General features: G+C 35.3%; 2 protein-coding genes across 5 annotated transcripts in view; one reads left to right on the top strand and one right to left on the bottom strand.

The window, feature by feature from the left end:
• Positions 1-26,143, bottom strand: part of PSMD1 (proteasome 26S subunit, non-ATPase 1) — a 117,362-nt gene that overhangs the window by 53,109 nt on the left and 38,110 nt on the right. The window lies entirely within an intron of this gene.
• On the top strand, positions 1,029-20,486 carry HTR2B (5-hydroxytryptamine receptor 2B). 4 transcript variants are annotated; one of them, XM_010341154.3, is made up of 4 exons: positions 1,029-1,219; positions 2,067-2,753; positions 12,670-12,870; positions 17,372-20,464. In XM_010341154.3, the coding sequence occupies exons 2-4, from the start codon at positions 2,402-2,404 to the stop codon at positions 18,262-18,264; spliced, it is 1,446 nt and encodes a 481-aa protein (XP_010339456.1). In that variant the 5' UTR covers positions 1,029-1,219; positions 2,067-2,401; the 3' UTR covers positions 18,265-20,464. The 4 variants fall into 4 exon arrangements, with proteins under 4 accessions (XP_010339456.1, XP_010339457.1, XP_074254965.1 ...); XM_010341155.3 differs by having other exon boundaries at positions 1,030-1,219; positions 2,507-2,753; positions 17,372-20,461; XM_074398863.1 differs by lacking the exon at positions 1,029-1,219 and having other exon boundaries at positions 1,781-2,753.

The following is a 26,143-nucleotide window of genomic DNA, read 5'->3' on the forward strand; positions in this document are numbered from 1 at the left end:
TCTTTTCATCTAGAATTCTTTACAAATATTTTTCCTAATATAGTAAATTTTGAGTTTCAAAAAAAGCAAATACTGAGTAAAATCTGAAGTGCTCAGTAGAGCTAAAATGAACTAAGTATTTTCCAATAACATTTAACAAGAGCAAAGTAATACAAATTTGAGACAAGAAAAGGGCACAAATGCCATCACTGATTTATAAGTAATTAATTTAAAAAGTCATCTACAATGATCTTTTAAAAGGAAACCTTGAGAATGCTGAAGTTCTAATACTAAGCTAGTCTTACTATTTAGAGAAAACTTAAATAGTGTAACTTTTTTTTTTATTTTAAAGATGGGGTTTCACCATGATGGCCAGGCTGGTCTTGAACTCCTGACCTCAGGTGATCCACCCACCTTGGCTTCCCAAAGTGCTAGGATTATAGGCACGAGCCACCACACCTGGCTAAAATAGCGTAACTGTTAAGATCTAAACACCAATTTTCTGAAATAAGGCAAAACTGTATTTTCAATACTTACATTTTCTCCAATGTAAAATCTACGGGGGAAAAAAAGCTGTGAATCACTCCTAAATCCAGATCTTCTGTTTAAAAATAAGCAGTAAAAAAGTTTCTGCTAAAACCTATGTATACATGTAGAATTCAGGCCTTTCTGTGCTCTTCTATATAAGGTTGCAACCAGAGCAAATTAATGGTGTTCCACAGCAAAGGCAGAAAAGCTAGATAAGAACCTTGTTTCACTGTTACAAATTACAACTATAGAAATCACTATAGGCTAAAAGACCAGAATCTTCATAGAATGAAACATCTAGAATAGATAGATTATATCTTATTTTTTCTTAAATGGGAAAAACAGCTCAGGTGCAATCCCAAAAAAACTATCTTAAGCTAAAATGATCGAGTTTATTACAGTCCCTCTAAATATTAAAGAGAGCTCTTAAAAATGTAACTTGAATAAGGGTCATGAACTGGTTTAACACACTTAACAGTGGTTTTATGCATCACAATGAATGCTGCTACTCTCTAAAAATGAATGTATCAAAAGAGGAAATAACTTCCTTGGCATGCTCGCAGCTATACAACGTTATTTGCTTCACTGCTTTCAACTGCCTGTGCTGGAGGCTCAGAGTAAGTCCATGGGAGGAGGACTTCAGGCACAGCAGCCAGCAAGTCTACTGAACGGATAAGATGACATGCTCGGGAAGGTAACAACAAAACCAGAGGTAAGTATTTAACAAATACATACGGAATTAATCTAAAGGTCTTTAGTTTCCTTTTTCTTAAGTTTCAAGAACGCTGGTATCATAATCTTTCATTTCTATTCAGTGGTTTAAAAATCAAAATGAAAAATTTACTAATGCTAAGGGAGAGTTTTTAAAAACGTGATTTGTACATTTGATGAATAAATAAATGGTTTAATCTTCCTTTTGGTTTCCCTTTCTTCTCAAGGCAAATGGGAAGGTTAAAGAAAAAAAAAAAACAAAACACTACTTATAAGGAAAAAAGAGTTCGTTTGAATTTGGCAAATTTAGTGATTAAATCTAGAACAAATTTGTTGCAAAAACATACCATGAGAGATGAAATTACTAAGAACAATTATTTGAATCCCAGTAATGCCTATTTTTTTCCTTCTCTCAAACTAAAGGAAATCTAAAATGGCATTTATATTAGTACTCACAAACCTGATCAGACAAAGCCAATTACATATAAGGATTCCTAGCTGGTAAATTGTTTATTTAGACCATTGTTGGGCTTGGAGTGTTTCTAGGTGGGTGGCCAGTGCATACAGAAAGTTCTATTCTGAACTATTGTGTTTCGACTTTTCTATTCTGTAAATAAAGGTAAAAAGACATTCAAGAGTAAGGAAACACTTTTTTATTATAACCATTGAAAAATTTAATGTGTCTTCTGTTTTATTAACTGAGGAACATCAGAAATATAGTATTTTTGGAGAATTGGCTGCAGTGACACAAATGCACAACAGACTTACTAAGAAGGGAAGGGCTATCAAGTGTTTTTACCACTTTCAGAAATGAATAAAATACTGCAATCTGTGTATTTTGTATCTAGGGGAACCTCTCTGGCATGCAAGTTCAAACACGTCTCTACAACTATGGCAGAAAAAGAGAGAAACTTAAATAAAAAAAACAAACTCCTATTTTTTTTCATAGCTATCAGTTTCTTTCAGAGCCTTCCAAAATTTAAGCCTCCAGAAAATATTAAATACTTGGAGATCTTACCTATACACATGGACAGATATGTTCACGTGCTCATTTTTAAAGGAAGGTGTCATCTTTGGTTTTGAGTGTTTGTCTGGGTACTATGTTTAAAAACAGATGACCAGCTTAGCTACTGACCATGCTGACCACTGTTTGGAACGACACTGAATCACAGAAAAACAGCAAATGGCTCTCTCTTATAGAGTGTCTGAACTTCAAAGCACAATTCCTGAGCACATTTTGCAGAGCACCTTTGTTCACTTTATCTCTTCTAACTGGTCTGGATTACAGACAGAATCAATACCAGAAGAAATGAAACAGATTGTTGAGGAACAGGGAAATAAACTGCACTGGGCAGCTCTTCTGATACTCATGGTGATAATACCCACAATTGGTGGAAATACCCTTGTTATTCTGGCTGTTTCACTGGAGAAAAAGCTGCAGTATGCTACTAATTACTTTCTAATGTCCTTGGCGGTGGCTGATTTGCTGGTTGGATTGTTTGTGATGCCAATTGCCCTCTTGACAATAATGTTTGGTAAGTATTTCACTTGTTTGTGCCATCAAACCACAGAACTATGATATGCTATTAGAGAACTGGACACTCATTGAATCTTTATTTTTCTTGAAATAAAAGATGAACTTGGACTATTTAAAGATACGGCAAGTAAACAGTCACTTGTTTTACATCATTTTCTATGGTTGATCATCAGTTTTTTTTTTTTTTTTTTTTTTTTGAGACGGAGTTTCGCTCTTGTTACCCAGGCTGGAGTGCAATGGCGCGATCTCGGCTCACCGCAACCTCCGCCTCCTGGGTTCAGGCAATTCTCCTGCCTCGGCCTCCTGAGTAGCTGGGATTACAGGCACACGCCACCATGCCCAGCTGATTTTTTGTATTTTTAGTAGAGACGGGGTTTCACCATGTTGACCAGGATGGTCTCGATCTCTTGACCTCGTGATCCACCCGCCTCGGTCTCCCAAAGTGCTGGGATTACAGGCTTGAGCCACCGCGCCCGGCCTGATCATCAGTTTTAAAGGACAAAAAAATAGTTTTTTGCAAACAATTTTACTCCCTCCTAAGCCATCTAATAAAATCATTTAAAAAGTCATTCAAGTTAGTAATATTTATGGATTCTGAATGTATTATCTACAAATTATAGTGAATGGGCCTATACTTTAACTTTCTACATTGATAACTTTTCCTTAAAGCAGTAACTAGGACACTTCTGGGACAGATATGTGCTGGGTTAATGATAAGGTCTTTGAATCACTAAATAAACACTTAAACCCAATTTAAATCACTAAGCCCCAGTTTAAAATTGGAATTGTTAAAAAACTCTTGTTATATCTCTTAATGTTTGTGTATTATAAACTTGAATACAATTCCTACTTATGTGTCATGTTAAGAAAAATTATGTTTAGTTGCTAAAGAAAATGGTTTGGCTCAGAGTGTCCAAAGAGATGACTCATCTATTTAACTTTTTTTATTATATATGGCCATCTGTGTTCGTGATAGACCTCTAAGTAAGTGGATTAAAACCTAGTTATTGCGATAATAAAAAATATAGTTTGACACTGAAATCTTAGTTTGTTATAATAAAAAAGAATAATAAAATAAATATAAGTAGTTTCAGATTTATGCATATCATCTCTAGTTATAAAATTTGGCTAAACACAAATAGTTCTGCTGATGAATTATGAGGGCTTCTAGACCCTTGGAATCAGCATTAAGAGGATATGTAACTTATTCAATGCTTGATGTAAACTGATATTCATTCATAAACTGCCTAAAAAAATGATTATTTGTGGCAGATACGGTTTCTTAGATTTACTTATATGAAGATGAAAATATTTTAAATTATAGAAATAAAATTTATTAAACTACAATCCATATTAGAAGGTAGAAAAATCCCTGCTATTCCAACTATTATACCCAGGTCTTATATATTACAATTTTATAAGTAATAACAGAAGGATATCTAAAATTATCATCAGATGGTACCAGGTTTAAACCTTCCATTTTAACTCAACATTTACCTGGGCTTTAAAATAAATCAAGAAAAATATGTGGCAGAACTAGCAGTAATGAGTAAGGTTCTACTGCTTTAATTAGACTTTCCAATCATTAACAGTTTTTCTATATCCCTCTCTTTTATAAATTTGTAATCTTTTGAGTAATCTAATGCTAAATGAAACCATGGAGAATAATTAAGAAATCTTACTATATATAACTCTATCAAGACAGTTGCAGTTGGGCAAAAAAAAAAAAAAAAAAAAAAAAAAAAAAAAAAAAAAAAAGAAATCTTGCTATAATAGAGAACATAAAGAACCTTAATTCTGAATAAAGCTTAAAAGAACTATGTAGAAATATATGTGCATATTTGATAGATTGTACACGCATATGATTCCAGCCCTCATCTCCACATACATTAATAGTAGCTTAAGATGTAAAATCATACTCTTTAAATTGTGCTTTGCTTGTCATAAAGAAAATGTCAAAATGCTTATTTCAGACTACCATAAAATTTAATGTTGTTGAATACATGAAATTGAAAGAATTATGAAGAAGTGAATTTTAGCTTTAAAATCTTTGAGCCCATAAATATCAAACATCTATTATATGCAAAGTACTATTGTTAAGTACTTAAATTATCAGAAAAAGTTAAGGAATCTTAAAAGGCAAAGTTCCATAGTATTAAAGTGAGTTAACAATATACCAAAACAGATAACAAAGATAATTTTATGTATTCTATAGAAAAATGGGTATCCAGCAGCCGAAAATTTTAAATGTATATTTAAAATGTTGGTACCCCAAGATATTCTTAACAATACAACTAGTAGAAAACCCAACCTATGTTAACATAAAATACGTAAAATGTCTTCATATTTATGTCTTAATTGATATACACTTTAATAGTATTTCACTCTTCCAAATGTTTGTTAATTTTTAAATTTATTTTTATTTATTTTAATAGAGATGGGGTCTTGCTATGTTGCCTGGGCTAGCCTCAAACTCCTTGGGTTCAAGCTATCATCTGGCCTCAGCCTCTCAAGTAGCTAGGATTATAGGCACATGCCACTATGCCTGGCTCATGTTCATTAATTTCTAATTACAAAATAAAATCTTTTATATCCCCAAACATTTTTACTATCAGAATTAAGTTGTATAGTAGGGTTTGTAGATTTGTCAAAAATGAACAAATCTGGGAACCACTATCTAATACATTATTGCATTATTTATCTAAAGCATAATTCAATTTCTATGAAAAAAAAAGTAGGAAAAAAACACATGTGGCTCTCTAACAAGCTTCAAAGGATGAATTCATAAATTGGGAACTACATGTATTACAAATGGAAACCTGACTTCAAATACTAAGATATTTTTTATAATCTTAAACTTTTTACAAATCAATGAACACTAAGATATTTCTAAACAAATGCATTTATAAGAACATCTGATAACTTTAAGAGGCAGAATTAGACTTGATTTCACTCTTATTGTAGTGGTAGTCTTCAGGACTTCTAAAGTTTGTACAAACAAGTATTCTGGGTTTTATCATAAAAGATTATCACTATGAGAAATAATTTTAGCCATCTCAAGGAAATTCAATGAAAGCAACACAAAAATTTTATACTAGCTAGTATTCTAAGAAAATGAAATTTTATTTTTTTATATATTTTTTTAGAAAACAAAATTTTAAAAACAAGAGCAGTAAAATGTAATAGTGGCTCCTGTGCCCTTATACTGAGAGAGATTTTATTCAACCACTGATCTGTATAATATTTAATAATACATTGTTTGAATTCCTATTTTGCCAAGATTATGACAACTCAGGCACAACATTGTCTTTCAAATGAGTTGTGCTAGGTCAATTTTTTCTGCCATTTCCTCCTATCTGGGAGCACTGGCCTTGATGATCTTTACTGTTCTAGTTTTTTATTGTCTTGTCCATAATTCAGAAATCCATGATCATAAGTCAACAGATTATAATATAAGGATTAAAGATACCTGTTAGAAATACTTGAGCAAGAAAACAACATCTTAATGCTGATATAAAAAAGACACGATGTTCACCATTTAAGAGCTTCTCTGAACCTTTCTTTCTTTCATTTTATAAGTAATTTAAAAAGTAACAAGGGAGGCCAGGCTGGGCACAGTGGCTCACCTGAGGTCAGGAGTCAAGACCAGCCTGGCCAACATGGCAAAAACCTGTCTTTACTAAAAATACAAAAATTAGCCAGGTGTAGTGGCACACACCTCTAGTCCCAGCTACTTGGGAGGCTGAGGCAGGAGAATCACTTGAACTGGGAGGCGGAGGCTGCAGTGAGCTGAGATCGTGCCACTGCACTCCAGCCTGGGTAACAGAGCAAGACTCCATCTCAAAAACAAAACAAAACGAAACAAAAACCAGAAAGTAGTAGGGGAAAATATGGCATCTGGTAATCCACTGGGCATTACTGGTTTATTTATAATTTTTTTGTTTTTGAAATGCAGTCTCGCTCTGTTGCCCAGACTGTAGGGATGGCTATGATCTTGGCTAACTGCAACCGCCGCCTTCCAAGTTCAAGCGATTCTCCTGCCTTAGCCTCTTGAGTAGCTTGGACTACAGGCATACACAACCACGCCCGGCTAAGTTTTGTATTTTTAGTAGAGATGGGGTTTTGCCACATTGGCCAGGATTGTCTCAAACTCCTGACCTCAGGTGATCTACATGCCTTGGCTTCCCAAAGTGTTAAGACTACAGGTGTGACCCACTGCACTGGGCTATAACTTATGTTTTAATTGATGCCTCATGATCTATAAGTTGAAACAGTATCTGTGGTATAAGTGACAGAGAGTATATATAATGACTGCAAGACTGCTGTTTGGAGCAAGACACCCCAGGGTTTGAATCTTGGTTCTCCTGTATTTTATCAAGCAAGTCACTTGCTATCTTAGAGTTCAATCACCTTATCAAGCAGGGCCTAGCATTTTATAAACACCAATAGTAATTGGTAGAGTGCTGCATGCAAATTAAATGTGATTTAGTTGAGATGTAAGTCTAATCAGAGATGAAACAAATGTATAGCAGTAAGAGAAAAAAGGCAGTTATTCACATATGCAGTAAAATGTTAAGTCTACCGAATTCTGAAATGGTGGGAAAAAGCAATTAATTAAAGGTGCTTCTTGTTGTAAAGAGGAAATTAAAAAAACCAGAAAAAAACTGTGTATTAAGTTGCTTGAAACATTTAAAACACTATCATATTAGATATAGAACCCCCAGATAACTCATATGCTCAAATGTAGTAAAAAAAAGACGGAAAAAACAAAACAAACTTTTAAACAGTAATTTGAACTGAACTATGTCTTTCTTTTCTGGAAGATAAAGACAGAAGCATTAGAATTTCTGAGATAAATGTATATTTGAAAATTAAGTTTTTTTTGGACATAAGAACTATTTATGATTCATCCTGCTGCATTAAGTTCATGAACTGAGTATCTCTGTAAACTCTATAGGCACAGCCCTCTTGGAATGCCTTTAAAAACAGTCTTTTCCATACTCCAAAGGAAATTATTTTATATCCTAGATTTATGGATTGATGCTAGTTATTTTCTGGACAAATGGTGTAACTTGACTTTCCAAACTAAAAAGTTCCCTGAAGGAAACTTTAAGCAGGTTTCAGATAAAATAAGTCTACCTACCAAGACATGGAGTTTCTGGTAAAAATCCTCAGGTTTTTGTTTTGTTTTGTTTTACAAATTTGAAAGAAAGCAAAAACCACCAAGAAAATACCAAAACCAAACAAAAAATCCAGGCATGGCACAACTGCAATGCATACAGGTTATTTTCCTGTGCCATATATAAAACAAACAGCAGTTAAATTCAACGTTAGTAAAAAACACACTTTTATGACAAATTTAATCCAAAGTTAAATAGAGTTAAACATGTTCTCAGCCCATCCTCCTACACTCCTTGAAAATACAGCTTAAAGTTTTAAGCTGAATCAGATGCATGCACTTTTGCTACAGTAGGGAGAAAGACAAACACAATAATTTTATACTGATGATTTGGCTTATTGTTTCTATGCAGGAGTATTTTCATGGTTGTTAGTTCGCTAGTTTCTGTTAAACAATAGTAATAAGCATTAACATTTGAGTGTTTTCTTTTTGCCAGGAACTGTTCTAAACACTTCACATGTATTTAACTGTCATCCATAAAAACCCTAATAAAGCAATCCTATAAAACAGGTACTATTATCCTCATTTTACAGAGGACAGAGAAATAAAGTGATAAGTAATCTGTTCAAGATTACAAAGTAATTGGCAGAGACATGATTTAAACCCAGGAGGACTGATTCTAGAATTCACACTCTTAACCTCTATTACTCTGCTTTCTCAAATGCCAATGAGAAAGTTGACCAGCCAAAACTGTCATATTTGGCATACTGAACTAACATTATATCTTAAATAACCCCATGTAACTGTTAAGAGGACACAGAATATTTTTTCCCCCTGAGGACACAGCAGAACTCAGTATTCTTTTCAGTTAAACTTGTATTTCATATTAAGTGGAAAGGAATACTTAAGAGTCAACCTACACTTGTACAAATCCTTCAGATGACCACAAGATCTCTTTTCTGTGGAAGATATTAGACCTAGTCCCACACTTATGAAGTTGCTGAACCTTGTCTGGGAGACAAATAAAAATTTATATAACTGGATAACAATTCCCACTATCACTTATGTATGGCAATATTTAAAGTGTAGTCTTAATTTTAAACAATAAAATATTGTGCTATGTATATTTAGATAATTAAACAATTGTCTATAAGCCAAGATCCACCTAGGACTTGTTTTGTTGCCTTAATATTCAGTCTGTAATTATTTCAGGCATTCATAGAAATGCCATTATTCTTTCTTAATTTTAACGAGTCTAATTTAGAGCCCTAGAAGAACAGTAATTAATTCAGTTCAAGAACCTGGTAACTTATTTCCCTCAGACTGACTCTTAAATACACATTTCTTTCTTTCTTCTTTCTATTTAAATATGTTCACTTGGTTATTTCAAACTTTAAATGTCTTGAGTCATTGTGAAAATATATTGGACAGAATACACTATAACAAATAAATGTAATTATAAATTCTTAAAGCCAAAACTCCTAATAAAAACATAAAAGTTTTGAAATAAAGTATTTCACCATACCAACTTAACCTTTAATTGTTATTCTAAATAGAAAGAAACTTTTCTGATTTTGAGCTAACCAAACTAATACTAAGTTTTAGAATGAGTCTCTACATTAGAAAAAGTATAAAACAAGCGTGTCTAGAACTGTTTTTAATGTCTATAAATTCTTAGATTACCCAAATCTATTAGGCATTTGCAAAAGCCTTTTTTTTCTTTTTTGCATTGTATATAGGGTTTCTATTAATTTAATGCAGTTTTTTTCTTTTATGTTAGTTTCATAAAAACTATGCACCAGTGGTTCATGAAACTTGAAATCAGAAAGGCTTGGAATTGTAAAGATTCATCTCTTAATCTTTAATTTCAGTCTCATTCTTTCTTAAAGAAAATTCTCTATCACATCTCAGTATTTCTGTTAACAATAAAGCACTGACTGTAATAAAATTTTAAGTGAGAATGAGTTTATAAATTCTTTCTGTTTAAAGTGAGGCTAACCGGGCTTGATAGGCTTACTTAAATCAGCAGCAAAAAAGCTTTAGCCCACAATTGGAGTATATGGATCAGATGATCAAATTCCAAAGACAGGTACTTTTTATATAAGAGTTTTCTTATGACTTACTGCTTATGGCTACTAGATTTATGACTAAAATTTTCCAAGCCTTAATCTTCAGAAGTACAATCCATAATTAGAATAGCTAAATAGACAGGTTTAAATAGTTGGCAAACTATTTTAAGATGTTACAGAGAGAGCATGGACTTAAAGGAAGGAAACCTAAGATACAACACAGTAATTACCTGCCTTTTAAACCTAAGATACAACAAAGTAATTATCTGCCTTTTAAATCTTTAATCCTTAAGATACAACACAAGAATTACCTGCCTTTTAAATCCTCAGTACCTCTGATTATAGCTCTAGACGAGAATTTTTCTACCACCCTACTTACAGTCCTAAATCTAGAACTTCGGGTCAGTTTAGAATGTACTATCACTTTAGTTTCCACTGCAAACTCTATGATGATTCTTTTCACTCAGACTGTTAGTTTGCTTTAAAGTTGCCTGTGTCCAAGGTCCTTTTCCACTAAATGACAGAAAATCTGAATGCTACAGCTAAGAGGGAGAAAATCCAGTTGATTAGATTTTCTCCAAACACCAGTTTCTCTGCCTTCGTTTATTCTGAGAGGCCCCCCATTAGTTCCTTTATACGAGACATTCCGAGTGCCCATAACACTACAACAGCAAACTTAGGTGCATCTTTTAAGACTCAGACACAACCCTTCCTAGAAAGTCTTCCAAAGCACTGCTTCTCAAATGTTAATTTACATACAAATCACCTAGAAACCTTGTTTAACTGCAGAGTCTGATACAGTAGGTCTGAGATGAGACCCAAGAGCCTGCATATCTTAGAAGTACCCAGGTAATGCCAATCCTCATTCTCAATCTTAAGAGCAAACTCTGAGCGGCAGTTCTAAAGAATACTTTAAAATAATATTAAAATTTTGATTAATAAATGCCTCCCCTCCTTACCCTTATATTCAGACTTAATTATACCTGAATTTACTCATCTGCAAGATCAACAATACTCTTTAATGTTCCTTCCAGTTCAATAAATCTGTAATTTACCACCTCTATCCCTTTTACCCCCAATTCAACAAGCAGGCGAAGTTTCTTCACAGCAATTTACTGAAGAGTATGAATGACCCCTTCCACCTGATGCTTTAATTCCTTTTTAAGAAGCTGCTGAACATGGAACTAAGCCCCATTTATTCTTTTTGAGTAAAAGTTTGTGCTGATTTTGTTAGTTTGTTCCTAGAAAGAAATATTTTAATATTCCTATTCAGAATGCCACCTACCAACTATGGAAACAGAAAGCACCAAAAAGTGGATGTATCAGCTTTGATACCTTTTGGACACTTTGTGAAGTGCCCAAATATTTTTCACTGAAATCCTACCTGACTTAAAAAAAATCTCCCACTTGACGCTTGAAAATAATACAGCCAAGTCTATTTAAAAACTCTGCCCTTAAATTATGGTATTTTTTTGCTCTAAGATTTTAATCTCTCTCCACCCCCAGGCTCCTTAAATTTAAACAGTTCATAAGAGAAGAGTCTCTTGATGTTCTGCAATCCTGAGATGATTATCCTGGTTTTCCTTCAATTATGACAATCACTTTATACCTGCCAAAGTCAGATATACTTACAACAGCCAGAAGAAAAGTAGATTATATTTTATCAGTGGACATATAACAATCTAATCCTAAAAGAGACTTAGATAATCTCACATGCACGATATTTGTTCTCTACGAGAGTTAAATTTGACTCTAATGGAAATATTCTCAGGGGAATTATAAAATTTTAGTTGTTTTGAAACTGTAAACATGTAAGTGGTGGGTGTATATATAATGTATAACATATTAAATTCACATATGTATGAACATCTATGTAAGCAAATTTATTAGAAAATTATGAAGAACATTCAGCATCACATCCAAACCTGAGAATTTTTTAAGGTTAATGTTTCTGAAGTGCTTAAGACTGTATGAGGTACACAGGGTTTTGTAAGACTTTGTTAAATAAATTAAGTACTATGTCTGACCCTGAGATTTTCTTTTTAAACAAAAAGTCTGTACTAATTATTACATCTCCAGTTCTTGGAGCGAATGACAGAGTATGAAAGGGGAAACAATCTACTTTTCTTCAAGATAATCTGAAGCCATTCCTTTTGCAATCTTTATTTGAAAACCATTTCTGCCAAAAATCATTCCACTATTTCACCAAACTAGAGTATGCTATAAACAAGGATCTTGCTGCTAGTCATTGCTAGAAGTGAGCCTAAAACCCAGGCGCCACAGAGACTCCCATTCTAATATGCTTTTTGTCATACTACTTCCTCTATATGGTAAAATGTTTTCTTTTTATACAATAGCAACTTAATAAATTTTATTTAAATATCAAAGTTAAGTTCTAGTCACAATACTACATAAATTTCAAAAAGATCACAAATGAAATGGACAAAAGAGCAAACAGTCAAAAAAATGCTAAAAATGTTAAACTGCTGCTTAGAAAAAGGGTGTAATTATACAAAATAGAAAATGTATTTAAGAGTTACCATCCACAGAAATATTGTATTTAATGTTGTCTCCATTATCCAAAGTTAAGCATCATCTTATGGAGGTTAAGTTATAAATTTCAGATGAGTAACAAAAAAGACAAAAGATATATCACCTGAAAAACTGTAGACTGAAGGTTGCCATTTTATAGGAGAAAATGCTTGTCTTGTTTTTGTTTCTTTCAGAGGCTATGTGGCCCCTCCCACTTGTTCTATGTCCTGCCTGGTTATTTCTTGACGTTCTCTTTTCAACTGCATCCATCATGCATCTCTGTGCCATTTCAGTGGATCGTTACATAGCCATCAAAAAGCCAATCCAGGCCAATCAATGTAACTCACGGGCTACTGCATTCATCAAGATTACAGTGGTGTGGTTAATTTCAATAGGTACGTAGAGAATGCTAGAGTGTGGGTGGCATACAAAGTCTTTGGTTCTACTTGGCTAGAATACCAGGTCTGGTAGGCAACGAAACTCAGAATGAGAGGTCAAGGCAGCCTACTGATGTATTAACATAAGCTCCTTATGTCACTGCATTTATCATACGGCTTCTAAACCATACTACTGGTAAAAAGTGTGAAAAGTAACAAAACTCATGTCCTCAGAAAGAACCATCTGCACAGTGTTTATTGAGATTTCTTTCTGCTTGGATTTCTATACGCAGAAAGACTAAGTTTGAGAACAGTTTTCATACTTGCCAACAGATAATTATGGTCTAGCTAGTATTTGGAATCCTTTAACTACATTAAAATAACAAGAAATGAAATGTACCTTAAGTCACATTTTAAAAGATTAAGAAAAAAAAACAAAATAACAAAAATACAAAAATAACAACTGAAACATTTTGTAGGCAGCTATCAAAGAACACAAATTCATCTTGGAAGCCAACATTTCAGTACATATGTGTACAGATGAAAGGCAGTTAAATATCTGCTTAAGTGGTTTTTTTGGTTCCTTTTTTGGAGACAGGGTCTCACTTTGTCACCCAGGCTAGAGTGCAGTGGCACAATCATGGTTCACTGCAGCCTTGACTTCCTGGGCTCAAGTGATCATCCTCCCTCAGCCTCCCAAATAGCTGGGACTACAGGCGCATATCACTACGCCTGGCTAATTTATGTATTTTCGGTAGAGATGGGGTTTTGTCATGTTGCCCAGACTGGTCTCAAACTCCTGAGCTCTGGTGATCTGCCGCCCCAACCTCCCAAAGTGCTGGGATTATAGGCATGAGCCACAGCATGTGTTTTGAATATGTTTAATTGAAAGTTTTAAGAGAGATGCAAAGAAAACATGGTATACTGTTGTTCAGAGGTGATTTATAAAAAGAAATCCTTTTTCTTCTAAATAGTCTTATAGCCCTGTACTCATCTATAATATTCAAAGCTGTACTTATCATGAAGTATGCATAAATCATTCAAAGCTCTTACATGTTAGTATCAGAAAAACAAACAGATTTGCAAAAATCACAATAATCTGACCATCAGATTCACTTCTTCCTTCTAAAAATATTTCAAAGAGGCAAAAAGTTAAGAGACCTGGAATACTTAAATTACTTCTCCCTAATCTGAGTTGGAGCACTGGGGCAAAAACAGCAAGAAAGCAAAACAATGAAATTGACCTTTATATTTCTAAAATGATGACATAAGGGCTGAACCTCTGAAAAAGTTTGGAGGTAAAAGCAAGCTGTGTTACTCCTCTGGTGTGGGAAGAAAGCAGGGTCAATAAAAAGTCTATTCAGAATGAAGAGATATGAAAACAGCAGAAAAGCCTAGTTTAGTGGGCAGAGGCCGACAGAGTAGAACCAGTCCTCCAAAAGCAACTCCAGAAAGGGAACATTTAATTGTCACAATGGGTGACAATTAAAATTTGAAGTGGAGAGGAGGAAAACTATAATTCATTTATGCCAAATGACTCACATTTGGTAAGCTCACTGCAACAAGGGAGAGGGAAAGGGAGAGTGTGAGGTATGTGTATATTGGGGTGGGGTAGGAGAGTAGGACAGAGAAAGGGGGAAAAAAAATCAAAGACACGGATCCTTAAGAAGAATTAAAATATTTGAAACTGTGAAATATGATCAAGCTAATAAGGTAAGCAGCCTGCTGGTATAAATGGTATCTAAATTAAGGTGGGATACCATCAATTTATAAATTGACCAAATTTTTATTGAGTGTTTATAATGTGCTAGGTACTAAGAATACACAGATGATCAAGAAAAAACAATCTTTGCACTCAAGAAAGGCAGATATATAAACAAATTACACGAATACAAAGTGATGAGTGGTGCAGGAGAAAAAAGGAATCAAAGGAAGACTCATAATATATAGATTTAGAAATCCACTTCTTCCTTTTATAGGTAAGAAAAAAGAAACCTAGAGGTTTTAATTGATTGGCTTAAGAACTTACAGCTTTTTAGCACCAAGGCCAAGATCAATGCTCTTTGCACTTTGTCTTGTAGAACCAATCACAAATTAGGACTTTGAAAAAATGAAAATGCAGATGACAATAAGTTCGGTTTTGAAATTCTACACAGTGCTGAAGAGAGCTCACTCTCTTCTTTTGGATTTACAGTTATCCTAGCTAATACTGGGCAACAGAAACTATAATAATATAACAGGGTAAGGGCATAAAAAATACCAGTGAAAACTTCTACAGTTATTGACTAGCAAGCTGGATAGGAAGGTAATGTGAGCCTTGATGGGAAGAAATTAATAGAATGTGAAAGTTGAGATGAATGAATGAATTAGAGGTAAAAATAACAGTAAACAGAAGTTCTCTAGGAGTGAAGGGTAGCAGGACAAGGAAGGGAAGTATTACAGTTCATAATCTTAGATATGGGATTATTTTAAGTAGATCTGTGGATGGCTTTAGTGCAAATAAGAGTGAAAGAGTTCAAGAAATATAAAATTAAGGTCTTAGTCATTAATGGGATGAAGTTGTGGAAGACGTTGGCACTGGAGTAGTAGAGAGAAGACTACAGCAGGTACTGAAGCCACTAATAAAGATGAACAAACGTGTGGAGGTTAATAGAAGAGCAGGATGGAGAAGAGAGTATAAGTAGATAAAATAAACTTCAAAACCAAGTGTTTTGGGGGAGAAAGAAACAGTGGGATGATGATCTGAAAGTAACAGGGTAAAGCAGGGGTCAGCAAACTTCTTCTATGAAGGGTAAGACAGGAAATATTTTGGGCTTGCAGGGCATACATGGTTTCTATCACAGCTTCTCCAGTCTGCTGCGGTAGAACAAAAGTAGCCACAGACAATACCTTATTAACAAATGGGAGTGGCAGTGTGCCAATAAAACTTTTACAAAAATACAATGTGGGCCAACGACTGTCAAACTGTAGTATAATGACCCCTGGTGCAGAACAAGCATACAGAATCCTCTTTCTGGTGGTGTACATGAGGAAAAGTAGAGAAAGTAATGACCTCTGTTAGGAAGGGTTTGAGAAACATATTCTTGTCAATGGATCTTCAGCTACCATAAAAAGGGTGTGTAGATGAGGGGTGCTCTTTGATTCATAAAACAACACAAGGATTCCAGAGGTTTCTAAAGATCAATTAATTCAGACATTTAAAAATTATCTGCCATTTCAGGCCGGGCGCAGTGGCTCAAGCCTGTAATCCCAGCACTTTGGGGGGGCCGAGGCGGGTGGATCACGAGATCAAGAGATCGAGACCATCCTGGTCAACATGGTGAAACCCCGTCTCTACTAAAAATACAAAAAATTAGCTGGGCATGGTGGTGCATGCCTGTAATCCCAGCTACTCAGGAGGCTGAGGCAGGAGAATTGCCTGAACCCAGGAGGCGGAGGTTGCAGTGAGCCGAGATCGCGCCATTGCACTCCAGCCTGGGTAACGAGAGCGAAACTCTGTCTCAAAAAAAAAAAAAAAAAATTATCTGCTGTTTCAAAGGAAAAAGATTCAAGTTAACCCTTGTATTATTTGTCTTTCTAATAAACTACTTCACTAAGCAACATTATATTTAGATACTTCACGCTATTTAAAGATCAGAAAATTAACATGATGTTTATTTCTTTCCTATGTCCTAGAAGAATTCTTTTTTTTTTTTTTGAGACAGTCTCACTCTGTTGCTAAGCGTGGAGGACAGTCGTGTGATCTCAGCTCACTGCAACCTTGTCCTCCCGGGTTCCAGTGATTTTCACCTTAACCTCCCAAGTAGCTGGGACTACAGGCATGTGCCACCACGCCTGGCTAATTTTCGTTGTATTTTTAGTAGAGATGGAGTTTCGCCATGTTATCCACGCTAGTCTCAAACTCCTGACCTCAAGGGATCCACCCTCCACGGCCTCCCAAAGTGCTGAGATTACAGGCGTGAGCCACTGGGCCCAGGCTTCAACATCACAATTCACACACACTCAAATTTTTAAGTAGTACTTTAAATAAATTTTAGTTTTCCCTAAGAAGTTAGATGAAAGGATTAAAAGACATTCACACAATCAAAAGGTAAAACTGTTAAATGAAACCGTAACCTCAAAGATAAAACAAAGATACTGAATAAATGTACTCAAGTCCCTCCAGATCAACTACACTGCATATTAAGAAAAAAGAGGTTTCTCTTCTGAATTTCTCTTCCTTAATCTGAGATAGCTTAAAAAACAAAAATAGATTATGAGAAATGTAGAATAAATGAAGACATTCGCCACTATATCATGGATACACTACAGCTTTGTGGCGGGGGAGGGGGGGGCTTAGGTTCTGTTTGTGAAATCTTCACTGATGAATGCTTTGACAAATCCCGCATTGTGGGTCCCATGTATTATAATGCACTAACAAGTATAAAGTTATAAGGATATGAATCTAAAAGGATCTAATCTAAGAGTTACATACAGGTCATAAAAATGACTCTGTTTATCCTGTTTTCCTCTTCCTTAGGCATTGCTATTCCTGTCCCTGTTAAAGGGATAGAGACTGATGTGGATAACCCAAACAATATCACTTGTGTGCTGACAAAGGAACGTTTTGGCAATTTCATGCTCTTTGGCTCACTGGCTGCCTTCTTTACACCTCTTGCGATTATGATTGTCACCTACTTTCTCACTATCCATGCTTTACAGAAGAAGGCTTACTTGGTCAAAACCAAGCCACCTCAACGCCTAACATGGTTGACCGTGTCTACAGTTTTCCAAAGGGATGAAACACCTTGCTCATCACCTGAAAAGGTGGCAATGCTGGATGGTTCTCGGAAGGACAAGGCTCTGCCCAACTCAAGTAATGAAACACTTATGCGAAGAATGTCTACAATTGGAAAAAAGTCAGTGCAGACCATTTCCAATGAACAGAGAGCCTCAAAAGTCCTAGGAATTGTGTTTTTCCTCTTTTTGCTTATGTGGTGTCCCTTCTTTATTACAAATATAACTTTAGTTTTATGTGATTCCTGTAACCAAACTACTCTCCAAATGCTCCTGGAGATATTTGTGTGGATAGGCTATGTTTCCTCAGGAGTGAATCCTTTGGTCTACACCCTCTTCAACAAGACATTTCGGGATGCATTTGGCCGATATATCACCTGCAATTACCGGGCCACAAAATCAGTAAAAACTCTTAGAAAACACTCTGGTAAAATCTACTTCCGGAATCCAATGGCAGAGAACTCTAAATTTTTTAAGAAACATGGAATTCGAAATGGAATTAATCCTGCCTTGTACCAGAGTCCAATGAGGCTCCGAAGTTCAACCATTCAGTCTTCATCAATCATACTACTAGACACACTTCTCCTCACTGAAAATGAAGGTGACAAAACTGAAGAGCAAGTTAGTTACGTATAGTAGAACTGGCACAGTTGTCATCAAACACGATGAGTAAGATGATGAATGAGATGTAAATGCACCAATAATATATTATATAAAGAATTTTATGTCATATATCAAATCATCTCTTTAACCTAAGAGTTAAGTATTAAGAATATCCAGTTTTAAGGCCGGGCGCGGTGGCTCAAGCCTGTAATCCCAGCACTTTGGGAGGCCGAGGCGGGTGGATCACAAGGTCGAGAGATCGAGACCATCCTGGTCAACATGGTGAAACCCCGTCTCTACTAAAAATACAAAAAAATTAGCTGGGCATTGTGGCTCGTGCCTGTAATCCCAGCTACTCAGGAGGCTGAGGCAGGAGAATTGCCTGAGCCCAGGAGGCGGAGGTTGCGGTGAGCCGAGATCGCGCCATTGCACTCCAGCCTGGGTAACAAGAGCGAAACTCCGTCTCAAAAAAAAAAAAAAAAAAAAAAAAAAAGAATATCCACTTTTCCTCATTTGGACAAGATTATTCCATGAGGAAAATAATTTTGTATAGCTACGAATGAAAACAAACCAACACTCTGGTTAAATGTTAAGGTATTCAAATGAAATAAAATCAAATTAATAAATTACAGGCTTTAAAAAAAAAAAACACTGTCATCATAAAATTTATTCAGTTCCTAATTATATGCAAAGTTGTGCTAAGAATGAAATAAAACAAAACATTAGCCTTTCCTTCCAGGCCTTAAAAGCGTAAAGCATGATACAGAACAAGAGGAACACAGAGCTAAAAATAAGTGCACAAAACAGTGATCACATCAGGAGGTGAGTTAAGATTGCCATTTATAGTCTGATTTAGTTGAATGTAGTCATAATTTTCCTTTGATCAGGAAACTGTCTTGATGGAAGGGATAGAGAGGGCAGTAGCTGGATATCACACAAAATAAAAGGAACTTGGAACTGTTAAATGGCTGATACCGGGCATCTACTCAGCACAGGTAGGTCTACTGGAGAAGGAAGAAAAAGCAAATAAAATAGCTCTTGGGTACCTGAATCATATTAGCTTCCTTAAAGATATTAATTAACATGCGCAAGCATGAGACCTTAATCAGGGATACAAACTGTAAGTAAGATCATGCCTGTGCATCCATGCTTGTTCAGTGACTCAAGTGAACTTCCAGCACAAAATTTTTTATTCACCCTTTCGGTATTTATTTTGCAGTTAGATCTGAGAATCAGTTCAACCTGTGCCACTTACCAGACAGCTGATTACATTTAGGAAAAATACTTAATTTCTTCAAGCCCCAGTATTCTCATCTACATTTTATACAATACTTATGAGGATGAATACATAGTAGGCACTAAATAAACGGTATAAAATTCAATCTACTTTTGATATATATTTTAATGCTCCTGCTGTAAGTGCAAATTTAGGCTACAGGGTCTGCAGTGAAGACAGTTCATACCTTAGCTATTCCTTTTCAGGTTCACCAAAACTTGTGCCTCAACCTATGACTCTATTGCTGTCTTTCTGCAGGCAACTCATTTTAGGATAATTACCTCAATAAATGTATTGGCTACGAAGAATCTTAGAGTAAGTGAACAAGGCATACATTCTTACAGCAGCAGAATCCTTAGCTAGAATATGGCTCTAATACATAAGTCTTGATCTGTTATGATTCCTTACTGGCTATATATAATCTGCCCAGAAGAGTACATCATGCAAATTTAATTCCTAAACCACCAAAGCTTTAGGTACGTTTCTTTATTAGTGTAAGATTTTTCAGCAATATAGGGGTGGTTATCTCACATAAGAGGCAAAATAATTTACATTCCTTAAAAAAATCATTTTCTATTTTGGTTTTTGGTTCTGATCTCTAATATGAGAGATTTGGCATATGTTAAGATTTATAGTCTTCCCAAGGTATGTGAGATTAAGTTTTCAGTTATCACAATGATGGTATTCCAAATTCTGTATTTTATGCATCTGAAGGCATACGTAATTGTTTCAGGAAATCTGTATACCAGAGTTGACAGGCACTCACATTGCCAAAGCTCTACCTATAGACAACAATCTGGATCAAAAGAATTATCTTCCCACATGCTTTGTACTGCCTCCAAATTTGTGTGCCTAAACGTATGCATACCTACAGAATTAGCCCAATACCTATAAACTATTTAGTGTCAAATCCTTAAGAAAAATTTCCTTGTTTACAATTTTTTTTTTTTTTTTTGAGATGGAAGTCTCACTCTGTTACCCAGGCTGGAGTGCAGTGGCGTGATCTTGGCTCACTGCAACCTCCACCTCCTGGTTTCAAGCTATTCTCATGCCTCAGCCTCCCAATTAGCTACGATTACAGGCACCTGTCACCATACCTGGCTAATTTTTCTATTTTTAGTAGAGACTGGGTTCGCCATGTTGGTCAGCCTGGTCTCCAACTCCTGGCCTCAAGCTAACTGCCTGTCTTGGCCTCCCAAAGTGCTGGGATTACAGGTGTGAGTCACTACACCTAGCTCTTGCTTACAATTAACTCAGAGATCTTTCTATAGTTAACAAGACCGTGCTACTATTTCCAGAATATTCTAGAAAGTGAAACACAACTCCACTATCGACTATTTTTGAAAAGTACAACGCCACAAAGATACAGAACTGGTATTTTCATTTTATGAATAAAGAGACGTATCATTTGAAAGCAAATCTCAGCAGTTGAATACACTTATGTAACGAAAGAACTCTAGTTAATATTATTACCTCAGAAGAAAGGAAACAGATTATAGGTACTTAGAATAATTTTGGAAAAAAAAAAAGACTTTTATTCAATTCCATGTTACTGCCAATTAATGGAAAGAAGAAAACAAAGATGTAGAAAAAAAATGAAAATGACAAAAATAAAGTGAAGAAAAGTCACAGCATCCAGAGAGAAACACAAAGATACTGGGGTAAAAACAGAGAATACCATACAGAAAATATGTATCAAATTGATATAGAATTGTGAATGGAGATGTTGTAAAGATGATCATGCATTTAGTGGTAATTGGCTGACTAGGGGGATTTCTTCAAATTATAAGGATCAGTGATGATTTAACATTTTTATACTCAAGGTATCACTTTGTGTGGTCTAAAGAATAGCTGCACCGGCCAGGCATGGTGGCTCACGCCTATAATCCCAGCACTTTGGGAGGCTGAGGCAGGTGGATCACAAGGTCAAGAGACTGAGACCATCCCGGTCAACATGGTGAAATCGTCTATACTAAAAATACAAAAATTAGCTGGGCATGTGGCGTGCGTCTGTAGTCCCAGCTACTCGGGAGGCTGAGGCAGGAGAATTGCTTGAACCCAGGAGGTGGAGGTTGCGGTGAGCCAAGATCACACCATTGCACTCCAGCCTGGGTAACGAGAGCAAAACTCTGTCTAAAAAAAAGAAAAGAAAAAAAAAAAAAAAAAAAAAAAAAGAATAGCTGCACCAAGAATCTGTTGTTCATCTTGCAAGATCCCTATCTAAAATCATATGAATATATACACTGAGAAACATTTAATTTCATATTATAACAGCTTAACTGATAGCAACTTCCAATGGACCACCAAGACTAATTTTAAGAAATGTCCATATCAGATTATCAATTTGTTCATTACAGCAACTTAATTTCAAGGTATATAAAGACTAATTTTTTTGACTTTCTTCATTTTACTTTCCAGTGTCAAGTTAAAATTCAGATTCTACTCACTTCCAAATGGGTTTTCAGAAGTCAATACCATGAACAGCACTGTACAGAGTTATTATAATAATAAAATCTGCCAACGAAAGTACTAACAATGGGCCCAACAATCACTTATTAGATGTTCCACTAGAGAACATTTATTTAGATAAAAAATTAATGTACTATGTTCATTTCAATTAAGCAAGAATAGTTATCAAATTACTTTTATTATAAGCATTATGAACAAATGACAATCCACCAATATCAGAAGGAGGAAATAAAATACTGTAATGCCCTGGACTGTCCTACGAATAAAGGAGATTATATACATAATAATTTTACACAAAGACAATTTTATCTTAGTTGCTGAAGTACAAATATGTGTTTACTAACATCTTTTTAGTATTTATATCTAATAAGTATACCTAAAAAGATGTTTTTAAAAATTATGAAGAAATAAACCTTTAAAACATGGTACAAGACCAAATGTCCACAAATTCATTTTAAAAGGGAAATCAAAGTGGAGAAAAAAGATGGAGAGCATGCTAAGACAGTAAATGATATCACTTCAGAAAACATGTACTAGTCTTAGGAGATAGTACAGACACTTTTCAAATATTAAAGTTAATGAGGAAATTTGAGAATAAAGCTGTTCTATCAGAGTCACTCAGAAAGACGGTGCTCTGACTGGAGGCACAGTGGAGAAAGCACTGGTCTATCATGAGACCTGTTTAGCATCTCAGTTCTATCATTTTAGCTTTATGACAGTGGGAAATTTTGTTAAACATTTTGGAATTCAATTTCCTTATCTTAAAAAAAATGAGAACATTGGTTTCTTCTACTTAAAAAAATTCTCTCTCTAGGGAAATGGCAGTAAACTAAGACTTAGAGAACTTACAAAGGATTTTAACTCTGGCTCCTTAAATAAGTCAATTAATTTTCATTTATAAAATAAATTTTATACAAAATGTAGACAATTTTTTTCCAGTTTCTACTTCTTAAAGATTCATTTTATGAAAAGAGAACTAAGAATGGTCACTTAGAAGTAGCAAACACATAAATAACTCACGAGTTGGATCTGACTATCCTATATTGTAAAGAGTTCAGCAAAACCTAAACAGCTCATGGGAGACATCTGCTGCTGAAACTGGGAACCTAACGTGTGTGAGCTACAGGAAATAAAATGGCAGATGTGAATTTTGTTAGACAGCAACGCATGGTCAGGTTAAAAATGGAAGAAAAACAGTTTTATATGCCCATCAATTTCCTATGTGGCAGAATATAAACACTAAGCCACTGATTTATATTGTTATAAAATATAAAGTCACTGACAATAAGAAAAATTAACAACTGACAATTAAGAAACAAAACAACGTAAGTCAAACGTGAGTAGGATGCTTTATATAACCCAAGAGATACTAAGGGTATACCTTTCCATACTAAAACTATCTAGCTCTCTAGTAAGAATTCACAAAAAGAACCCACTCTGGATGGCCATAACAAACCATTTTTTCATTTTTCAATCGTGTCTAAACTCTAGAGCTTAGAACAGGAAAAGGTTAGGGTCGCAGCTTGGCTACATGATAAGATGACAGGAAGGAAATAGAACTAATTAAATTTTATTTGGCTCCCATCTTTTCTCTCAGGGAGAATAATATTTAGAAAGAAAGACAAAAAGACTGATTAAAATGCAAAACAGATAAAGAGTCTAGTTGCCTTAGACGAGTTCCAGTCTCAAAGCAAAATGAATCACCTCCTAGAAATAGAACAAATTTGTGTAATTACAGAAACCAAATTTTTGAAGAAAAACAGAAAATGGCAAAGTACAAAAAGAATGACAAAGTATTTCAATATTTAAAATTAAATATTGGAATTTAATTAAATTTAATTTTCATTTATAAAAGGACATTTATAAAATAAATGAAAATTAAATATTAAAATATTAAATTCTAATATTTTAAAAGAGAAGAGATAGAGTTCAAGAAGTTAAAAATGTGGAGTCTGTGGCAGATCTTTTGAAAAAATGCAGAATAGCTTCATACACACAAGGTTTTGTCAGATCTCAGAAGAGGCCTCAAAGAACACCTGGCACTTCTATGAAAAGTGTAACATAAGAAACAATCATACCCAGTAAGTCACATAACCTGTTTAGAGGCACCAGACTTGATGTGGGTAAATATTATGTCACTAGGATTTAGTGAAAATTGTCTAGTGTGTTTACAAAAAAGTTAGTGAAACGAGAGAGGATAACACAGTGAAGACCAGTATTTGATTAACAATTGTATTCAAGAAAACTGGTGTAAGAAGAAATACCATGCTATATGGGTCTGTGTTTTGTTCTGTTTTATTCAACATTTCCATCCAAAATAGGAAAAAAAAATTTTACAGTTTGTAGTAAATGGATGACTTCCTATCTGGGATATTATGGAGAAGACCCTGCACCTAGTTCATAATGGATGTTCAAGAAATTATCTGTTGGATTTCCATACAATTTTTATAACAAAGCTTCACTCCCAGGGAACCAGGGGTAGAAAATCTCTTCTAAAGATTAGAAGGACATGAGGTATGACTCATCTAACATGCACTTTAGGAATTCAGTGTGTAATTTCTTATTTTTTTTGGTTTTTGTTGTTTTTTTGAGATGGAGTTTCACTCTTGTTGCCCAAGCTGGAGTGCAATGGCGCGATCTTGGCTCACTGCAACCTCCGCATCCTGGGTTCAGGCAATTCTCCTGCCTCAGCCTCTCAAGTAGCTGGGATTACAGGCGCGCTCCACCACGCCTGGCTAATTTTTTGTATTTTTAGTAGAAATGGGGCTTCACCATGTTAGCCAGGCTGGTCTTGAACTGACCTCAGGTGATCCACATGCCTCAGCCTCCCAAAGTGCTGGGATTATAGGCATGAGCCACTGCGCCCAGCCTTTCTTTACTGTGTAATTTCATGACAAATAAGCTTTAACAGGCAGTATCTGCATAGTAGTGAGCCTTGAACAACATGGGCTTGAACTGTGTGGGCCCACTAATATGAAAATTTTTTTTCACGAAAAAATTACAGAGTGTACCTACCTCTCCTGTCTCCCCTTCTACCTCCTCTACCTCTGCCACCATGGAGACTGCAAGACCAACCTCCTCTTCCTCTTCCGCCAACCCAATGTGAAGACAACGGAGTAAAGACCTTCTGATGATCCACTTGCACTTAATAGTAAAGACAGGTGCTTTCTCTTCCTTACCATTTGTGTGTCCACTGGAGTAGCACTGTTAATTTCCTCAAAAAGTTTTTCTCTGCATTCACAATTTGGCTATCTGTGTGATGCAAGAGACCTTTGGCCTATCTCGGCTTTTGACATGTCTTCTCTAAGCTTTATTATTTTTAGTTTTTGATTTAAAGTGAGACATGTAGGACTCTTTCTTTCACTTGAGCACTCAGAGGCCACTGGGGTTATTAATTGGCCTAATTTCAAAATTGCTGTGTCTCAGGGAATAGGGAGTCCCAAGGAGAGGGAGAGAGATGGGGGAATGGCAGGTGTGTGGAGCAGTCAGAACACACACATTTATCCATTGAGTTTGCTGTTTTATATGGTGTGGTTCGTGGTGTCCCAAAACAACTACAATGGTAACATCAAAGATCACTGATGACAAATTACCATAACAGATACAAAGAAAAAGTCTGGAATATTGTGAGGATTACCAATATGTGACACAGAGACATGAAGTGAGCACACACTGTTAGAAAAATGATTTTGATACACTTGCTTGGCGCAAGAGTGTCACAAACCTTTGGTTTTTAAACAAATGCAGTATCTGCAATGCTTAATAAAGCAAGGTGTAGTAAAACAAGGTATGCTTGTATCTTAGCTAAGAGAAACACCGATAACTGAGATTGAATCTAAGTAGACAGCAATGAACTACTGGAAGAACTACTACTACATTTATTAATACTACCACCAACTCAACAGCTACAACTACTACAATTACCATATTAATACACATTTAGTGCTTACTAGTGCCAGACATTGCTCTAAGGGCATCAGATATATTAATTCACTTGTCAAAAACATCTTCTCAGATGGGTATTATGATTATACTCATTTTAAAGATGAAGAAACTGAGGTTGAGTAACTTGCTGAAAGTCATTCAGCTAGTAAGAAGCTGAGTCAGGAGTCAACTCAAGCAGATGAGTTTAGAGTGTGACTTCTTAAACACAACTGTACCATACTG

Source organism: Saimiri boliviensis, chromosome 5, assembly GCF_048565385.1.
Source record: "Saimiri boliviensis isolate mSaiBol1 chromosome 5, mSaiBol1.pri, whole genome shotgun sequence".
In the NCBI taxonomy this organism is placed as follows: Eukaryota; Metazoa; Chordata; class Mammalia; order Primates; family Cebidae; genus Saimiri; species Saimiri boliviensis.